Genomic DNA, 8878 nt, shown 5'->3' on the forward strand with positions numbered 1-8878 from the left:
CCCCCCACCCTCCCCGCCCCCCTGGGGACCATCAGCTCCTTCTCTGTGAGTCCATTTCTGTTTTGTAGTAAGTTCACTTGTGTTTTTTTTTAGATTCTGCATATAAGCGATACCGTATCTGTCTTTTTCTGACTTGCTAAGTATGATAATCTCCAGGCCCATCCAAGTTGCTGCAAATGGCATTATTTCATTGGTTTTAATGGCTGAGTAACACTCCGTTGTATACACATGCTACATCTTCTTCACCCACTCATCTGTTGATGGACATCTAGGTGGCCTCCGTGTCTCGGTGATTATTCACAGCGTTGCAGTGAACACCGGGGTATGTGTGTCCTGCTGAACCGTGTTTTTCTCCAGAGGCATGTGGGGTCTTAGTTCCCTGGACAGTGATCAAACCTGTGTCCCCTGCAGTGGAAGTGCAGAGTCAACCACTGGACCCCTAGGGAAGTCCCCCAGATATATTACGCTCTATGACGCTACTATAAATGGAAATTCTGAAGTTCATTTTCAGTTTTCATTGCTAGTATAGAGAAACGCAGGTAATTTTTATAGGACCGCAAGGTTGTCAAACCAGTCATTCCTAAAGGAAATCAGTCTTCAACACTCACTGGAAGGACTGATGCTGAAGCTGAAACTCCAATACTTTGGCCACCTGATGTGAAGAACTGACTCATTTGAAAAGACCCTGACGCTGGGAAAGATTGAAGGCGGGAGGAGAAGGGGACGAAAGAGGATGAGAAGGCTGGATGGCATCACCGACTCAATGGACATGAGTTTGAGTGAACTCCAGGAGTTGGTGATGGACCGGGAGGCCTGGCATGCTGCAGTCCATGGGGTCACAGAGAGTCGGACACGACTGAGCAACTGCACTGAAGTGTATCCTGTAACTGCGGGATTTGTTCACTAGCTCCACCGGTTTTTCTGTGAATCCTAGCGGTTTGCCAGGTGGCATTCAGGTCCTCTGCACACACACAGTTTTGCCTCTTCCTTTCCAATGCCTTTTTCTCCCTTCCTCACACACCGCTGCCCCAGGGGGAACGTGCAGTAAAGGTCGAGTAGACAGCGAGGAGCCGTCCTTCCTGCTCATGCTCACCAGTGAGCGTGACGGCAGCGCTGGGTTTCCAGACACCTGTGGGCAGCTGGTTTGGTGAGCATTTCATCATGAGTGAGACGGCAGCGCCGGGTTCCCAGCCCGCGGGCAGCTGGTTTGCTGAGCGTTTCCATTGTGAACGGGTTTTCCCTTTTACTCCGTGGCAGGGTGTGTTGCTTTTCCTTTCTGTTCGTTGGACCAGCTTTGCATTCCTGGGACAAGCCAGGCTCGGTCATGGTGCACAAGTCCTGTTATTTGCTGCTGGATTCTGTCAGTACTTCATTAAGGATTTCTGCATAAGAAATATCGGTCTGTAGTTTTCTCTTCTTGTGATGTCTTTTTCTGGCTTTGTTAATCAGAGTAATACTGGCCTCACAGAATGAACGAGGACATGTTCTCCGTTCTATTTTTGGAAGAGTCTGAGAAAGTCGGTTGTTAATTCTTTGTAAACGTTTGGTAAAATTTACCAGGGAAGCCATCTGGCCCTGGGCTTTTCTTTGTTCAAATTGTTTTGATTACGAATTCTGTTCCTTTAGTTGCAATACGTCTATTCAGAATTTCTTTCTTCTTGAGTCAGTTTTTTATAGCTTGTATATTGCAAGGAATCAAAATCGTCGAGGTTAAGTAATTCGTTGGTGTACTGTTCACAGTATTCCCTTTAATCCTTTCCGTTTCTGTAAGGTCATTTAGTAAAGTCCTTGCTTTTATTCCAGATTCTAGTAATTTCAGCCTCCTCTTTTTCTTTTTTGTCCATCTAGGCAAAGGTCTGTACACGTGCTCATCTTGTCAAAGAACCAACTGCTGGTGTCAGTTATCTCCTCTGCTGATTCTGTATCTGTTATTTCTGCTCTGATCTTCATTATTTCCTTCCTCTGACTGGTCTGGGCTGAGTTTGTTCTTCCTTTTCTACTCTCGTCAGGTAGATGGTTAGGTCACTGATCTGGGATTTTTCTCCTTTCTAAAGGCCGGTGCTTGCAGCTAGCCGTTCCCTGGGAGCTCCTTTCCAGCATCTCCCCAGTCTCCTTATGTCATGCTGTGAGTATTTCTTTCGCTATTACTTTCTAACTTCCTTCCACTGTGATCAGAAAAGATACTTTGTATAGTCTCAACGTTTTACAATTTATCGACATTTGTTCCAGGGGTGCCTGCGAAGAATGTGTATTCTGCTATTGATGGACAGCCTGTGAGAGACGCACAGGTCTGATTAGCAGTTTATGAATACTGTCTACGGTTTGGGGCTTGTGTCCTTGGCTAGGTGTTTCTATTAGGCTGTATCCCAATCATTTACTGCTCTGCTTATTCCGCTGAACGGTTGTTTTATAAGTGGACAGTTCAGTGGCATCAAGTATATTCATTCACACTGCTGCACAACCATCACCAGCATCCATTTCTAGAACTTTCTTCATGCATGACGGCAACTCCACTCTTTACACAATGACTGCCCGTGACACAGGCCCCTGGCAACCGCCATTCTACTCTCAGTCACCATGAATCTATTTCAGGGACTTCATATAAGTGGAATCACCTAAGATTTGTACTTCTGAGTTCAGCATAGTGTCTCGGAAGAAACCTCAACGCCCACCGACAGATGCATGGATGAAGACGCAGGGTATAAATACACGATGGAGTACTACTCAGCCACAAAAAAGAGTGAAATGATGCTATCTGCAGCAACGGGGACGGACACAGAGATTGTCGTACTAAGTGGAGAAAGCCAGAGAGAGACACACACGTGCCATCACTTACGTGCAATCCACAAAAACGATACGGGGGAACTCACTCACGAGACACAAGCAGACAGAACACACTTGTGGTCAGCAGAGGACAGTGGTGGAGGGGGGGTAAACCAGGAGCGGGGTTAGCAGGCACGAGCTACTGTGCGTAAGCCAGGCGGACAGTAAGGCCTTGCTGCACAGCAAGGGGAGCCACGCGCAGGCCGAGCAGGGGCCTGCGATGGAGAAGGGTTGCACGGATCACTGGATCACTCTGCTGTCCACCTGCAACTAACACATTACAAACCAGTCATACTTCAATTTCTACAGACAGGCTAATAATACCAAAAGAGGGAGAGAGAGGCTGACAGAGGGCCAGGAGCGCAGGCTACAGAAGAGCCCGGCTGAGAGGCGACACGGGCACAGCCCGCACAGGGGAAGCGGAAACGCTGAGATAGAACTCAGCGGAACGAAAACTTTAAACATGATAAGTGACATCTTCATTTAAAGAAAGATAGATTTTCACTCTTAGTCCAGTGAGGCCTCACAGAGCACTCAACCAGGACTTAGACGAGAAATGCTACAGCAGCTCAACAGGAGCAGCGTGACGGTCTGCTGCTCTGGACGGGAAGGCAGTTTCTCCCGGGACGCCCCCCACGTCTGGGGCTCGTGCTGCTCAGCGGGCTGCGCCGGCAGCGGCTCCTCTGGACGGAAGGACGCAGTTACCTGATAGCCCTCAGTTTTCTTCTGACACCACTTCAGCAAGGCGTTCCTCTTGGACCCCCCATATTCTCTTGCCAAGGCCGACAGAGGATCCTTCCTTTCTTCCCTGGGAAGTGGAGAGAAGAAACATTTCAACTCGTGTTCCTTATCAGAGCACCCTTCCAAGCCAGAAATCCAACAGAACACATGCACCCTCGGAGGCGGACAACAGCCAGAGGCATCTGCACGGGTCTGATTCCTCTGTCAACTTTTATGGGTCCCACAGACCCCCTGCTGTCGGGGGCTCAGCCGCCTGAAGGGAGGCCCTGTCACCACCCACAGGGAAGCCGTGTGCAGGGCCAGCGCAACGCGGCCCGGGACACTCGGAGTGCAGTGGCCGCGCCGGCAGCGTGCAAGAGCCGCCACGGCTCCTTCCCCTTGGGCTTCGGCCTTCCTTGTGGCTACGTTTCATCTCACGCAACGTCTATGTCCTTGGTCACTTCACCTTCTTTTTAAAGCACTGACTATAATCACAAAGGATGGAGCTAACCCAGGTGAAGGATCACTGCTGCCTTCAGAGAGCACACAACTGGGGAGGCAGATACGACAAAAGAGCAGCAAGCAGGACACCACCCGCAGCATGTCTCCAAGTCTTTACTGCTAAGCTGCACACTCTTTATTGACTGCAGGTAATTAGCATTTTCCCTTGCATAAAAAATTGAGTTTTCTGTACACTCACTCACTCGGCACCTCCTTGCGAGGCTCGACCGGGCGGCGGCGACACGGGGCCTGCCCTCAAGGAACATCCCCATGCACACGGGGCGGACAGCTCACTGAAGCTCAGGAGGAGCCAACAGCCACACGGGTCAGCCCCAAAGATTCCACGTGGGCACTTCAGGGCACTGTCCGCTGCGTGGGTGCAGAAGAACATCCTGCCCCAGACCGGACACCGAGTCTAAAGAGACTGTGGCCAGCGTGGCAATGGAGCAAGGCAAACCCGAACCCAACCCCTCCAGCACCAATGCTTCCCTCCAGGGACCACTCCAGGGGCAGGACAGAACACAGGGGCCTGTGGACAGCAAGCTCTGCAGAACAAGCCATCCCTGACCAGCAGAGCCCTCTGCACAGCTGGTTTGATTTCCAGCCATGACTGCAAGTAAAGCAGATTCCAGCCTCACAACGTCCAGCCCGTGTCCTAGACGTCACAGGCGGCACAGTACCCTTCCGTCTGCATTCACCCTACAAAGGATGACAGGACACCAGAGCTCGCGTGAAGAACGAAGCTTTTCCAGTGCAGAGGTGCGTTGAAATAGCACCGATTTTTATTTTAGAACCAAAAGTAAAATACAAAAATATTCCAACCTGCAGTCAGAACCCTGTCTCGAAGAACGACACTGTTATGCGTGTGCTGGCTCACCGTGTTCCTGTTCTAGCTAAAGGGCTCAAAGAGGTTTGTCACAACAGCACCGAACACAGGAAATGAGATAAAGGCGAGAAGTGAACAAAACAAAAGAGCACGCCAAGAGAAAAACAAAAGCAACTGTCACAATCACCGTGAAAGGTTTACTCTACTCACACAGCCATCCTGCCAGAGACAGCCTAGAACAGCACCAAGCCCAGTGCAGCCCACGGGCACGGCGAGAAGCTGCAGGAGGGAGCCTCCGAGGGGGAGGGGTCGTCTCCTGTAACTTTACTGTCAGGAAAGGAAGCCGAGGCCAGGAGCGGTCCTGGGCAGGCGCACGGCTTCTCGAAGAGGGGCCAGGAGAGTGGGCGCCCCCGCCTGGGGCACGAGACACAGCCCACGTGGACAGTGCTCCCCTCGCTCAGCCAGAGAGGCGGGTGCCCCCGCTGCTCACTGCGCCCGGGGCCGCTCTTCTAAGAGGTTGGTCGCCGAGAGGAAAGGCGTTAAACCTGAGAGCATAATCTGAGTTTGAGAGCCCAAAGAGTCCACTCTTATTCAGACCTGTAGGTCAACAACCAGGAGGAGTCCGGCCCGCGCGCTCACTGAGGCTCGGGGCCTGCCAGCGCCCGCCCTCCTCCCCACCCTGCGCTCCACACACAGCTGGAGTTCCAGTGTCACCAAAGTCACTTTTGTACTCAGCTGTTTGCTACTTTAAAAAAGCAAAACTGGGAAAAAAAGAGAAAACCCCACAAAAACAAGAATAAAAACACCCGCTGCTTGGGGGAAATAATTATCTCTGTAACTTTGTTTTATTTTTGTACTTTTTATCATCTTTCTCCACTCTGGGCATAGCAGAGTGGATCAGAAAACACTTAACTCACAAAGAGAGAACACACACCAGGGCTCGAAACTTTCACAACCCGATCATTCACTCTCAAAAGGCCCGGGATGGCCCGAGGGCAGTGCCCCCGCAGGAAGCACCCTCTACCTGATGCGGCTCCGGGCGGTGGGGGTCACGGAGGCCGTGGGCGAGGAGGAGAGCGACAGCTGCGGCGAGGTGGCCCCCATGGCCATGAGCGCGGCAGGCGACGTGCCCTCGGGAGCAGACACGTCGCGCTTCATCTCCTCGCTGCTTCGTCTGGACACTACAGGTTAGAGCAGAAGCAGTTTAAACTGAGCTCTTGAGACATCTCGTTCAGCAGGTCCTCCACAGAGCAGAGACCACCCTGTGTGTGTTCCTCGCTCAGTCATGTCCTGCTGTGACCCCAGGGACTGCAGCCCGCCAGGCTCCTCTGTCCATGGCATTCTCCAGGCAAGAATACTGGAGCAGGCTGCCATTCCCTTCTCCAGGGGATGTTCCTGATGCAGGACCAGATCGGGTCTCACCCACATCACAGGCTGAGTCTTTACCTTCTGAGCCACAAGGGGAGGCCAGACACTCCCACACAGGAGAAGAACCGATGTTGTCTCTATCTGACTGATAATGGGAAAGGGTCTTTATCTGACTGATAACGTGAATGGATCTTATTTTTTCACTTGAAAAACACTGTAAAAAAGGTACAGCTGTTGAAGTGTGCACAGAAGCCCAGCCCACACTCTAGCACACACCTGGCCCAGAGTGAGTCCCACCAAACCTGGTTCAATCACAAACACAACCAAGACCAAAGTAACACTTGCTCTCAACTGCAATCAACAAAACCCTCCTGAACTTGGCCAAAAACTGAGGAGACAGAAAGGAAAGACAGGGGCCACGCGTGATTTGCGGTCAAGCCAAATTTTACAAAAACAGGAATCAATGAGACTGAAAAGCAAAAGATGTCAACTACTGAGAAATGTCAGGAAAGTCCTACTTGAAGAGTCCGACAGAGCCAGGCACGCGCCGGGTTGGACTCACAAAGCCCTGAGAACCGGAGGTGGAGCAGCCCGACAGTGGGGCCACAGGGGAGGCAGCTTTCTGTCCACGAGGCGCAGGGGACCAGCGGGTGCTCACAGCGCTGGGCTGAGCACGAGAGCCGCGAGGCACGAGGCCTCACCTCCCCAGCCGGCCGGCTGGCACCTCCTGGCGGTGGAGGGCCTGCAGCTCTGCATCCGCACAGTCACGTGCTCCAAGGCCCGAGGAGACGCGCTTTCTCTGATGACAAGGTCTTAGGAGAAGGAAGCGCTTGTGCGTCCAACACAGTTTTATAATCATTCTGCCTTTTTCTTCCACTGTCAAATCTCTGTATAAACCTGCAGTTTCTTCTAAGCGCTGTGCTAGGACTAGATGAGAAGCCTTCGTAATTTTATATAAAGCACAAGATGTAGACTAAGGAAGAATGGGAAGAATCTGTTACAGGAAAACGCTCTGGACCCTGGCTTTGCAGGAGAGGTTTTGCTTGCACTTTCCACTCAGCTAAGGTGTCCAAAAACTGTACCAACTGAAATTCACATCCAAGTGGGACGGTGCCCACAGGAGGCAGGTTAAAAAACCTCTCCTTTGCTGGTCCAACTTCTCATTGAGATACTGAGGATTAAAAAAGCCACAAAGGGAAATTAACAAGGATGCTCACAAACTGGAATGTCAGCTCAAGGAAACCAGCGTGTGCCCACCAGACACACCACTGTAACCCGGCCCGCCACACTGCAGGCTCCGGCTGCAGGGCATTTCTGCTGTGCTCAGAAACAACCTCCAGAACAGTCACAACACATCCTGCGATAAATATCCCGACTGTCCGTGACTACAGTCTTCTCTGACAGCTCAGCTGGTGAAGAATCTGCCTGCAATGCAGGAGACCCCGGTTCATTTCCTGGGGGGGGAAGATCCTCCGGAGTAGGGATAGGCTCCCCATGCCAGTATTCTTGGGCTTCCCTGGTGGCTCAGCTGGTAAAGAATCCGCCTGCAATGCAGGAGACCTGGGTTTGATCACTGGCTTGGGAAGATCCCACATTTGTTATGTGAATGGAACTATCTAGCTCTTTTTATTTTTGAAATCAGGGCCATGAAATATGATTTCTATGAAATCTGTAAGATACAATGGGGAAATTCAGAGTGAAAAATGATCAGTTAAAGAGGCAGAGAGACAGGTAAGGTTAAAGGAGCCTAAAGAGAAGGAACTCAGCTCCATCAGCGGACCTTCCAGACGCACCTCTAAAGGCCGGCTCAGATGAAGGGCAGTACCTGAGAGGGTCTTTGCGCTCTCCATGGCAGGCACTCTCGGCAGAGAAGCAGGTCGGCTGGTCGAAGACGTTCTCAGCAGATGCTCTGCACAGGGTGGGAAGTGCCACAGTGAGGAGACCTGACCCCGGACTTCAAGGGCACAGGGAGCAGGACGCTTTCCTCTCGCCCCGAGGCTAGTCCCTCCTCCCGGCCCAGGCCCCTCGACGGCTCCCAAACAAACTGCCCGATACAAACACCTCCAGCCGACAAGGGCCACTTCATTCACTTGTATTTCCAGGGATGAGACATCAGTGCGAACGCTTCCAAACCACCGGGAGCTACTTCCGTCTGGTGCAATTCATCCAGGAGTCAGGACGCTCTGCCGCACCAGGGCCTGGAGGCGCTAAGCCCACACCTTCTGGGAGCCCACAGTGCGTGTCTGCGTGTCGGGGGCACACAGCCCGCAGCCAGAGGCGGGTCAGGACAGACACGGGAGTACAGGATGATTCAGGGTCATCAGCCAGAGGGAGAGCCCACCCACCACGACGTGGGGCGACCGGAAGCCTTCAGCAGCGCCCTGACGAGACCCTGTCTGGCCGGTTGTGCTGCTGGAGAACAGGCTGGGGAGCAGCACTCAGCCCAGGACACACCGCAAAGGTCGGGGCCACAGTCCCAGCCGCCGAACCTCGGGGCTGGTGGAGAGCAGAGATAGCCACGGGGGACGGACGACAGCCTCCCTGGCCACCGTGTGAACTTCAGTCTGGGGGCAGCAAGGACCCCCAGGGAGGACAGAAGCAGTCCCCCCACCGCCGCCTGTCCCCTGCTCTGCCACACCA

At 52.5% G+C, this 8878-nt stretch overlaps 1 protein-coding gene across 1 annotated transcript in view; it reads right to left on the bottom strand.

Annotated features, from left to right (window-relative positions):
* Positions 1-8878, bottom strand: part of LOC104989662 (cytospin-A-like) — a 34288-nt gene that overhangs the window by 19540 nt on the left and 5870 nt on the right. Inside the window, exons 2-4 of the mRNA XM_010841411.1 lie at positions 8064-8147; positions 5895-6051; positions 3529-3631 (exon numbers count right to left, since the gene is read on the bottom strand). Coding sequence (XP_010839713.1) covers positions 3529-3631; positions 5895-6051; positions 8064-8088 — 285 coding nt within the window. The 5' untranslated portion in view covers positions 8089-8147. The remainder of the gene's footprint in view (positions 1-3528; positions 3632-5894; positions 6052-8063; positions 8148-8878) is intronic.

The sequence above is a fragment of the Bison bison genome, unplaced genomic scaffold (assembly GCF_000754665.1).
Source record: "Bison bison bison isolate TAMUID 2011002044 unplaced genomic scaffold, Bison_UMD1.0 scf7180017847022, whole genome shotgun sequence".
NCBI lineage: Eukaryota > Metazoa > Chordata > Mammalia > Artiodactyla > Bovidae > Bison > Bison bison.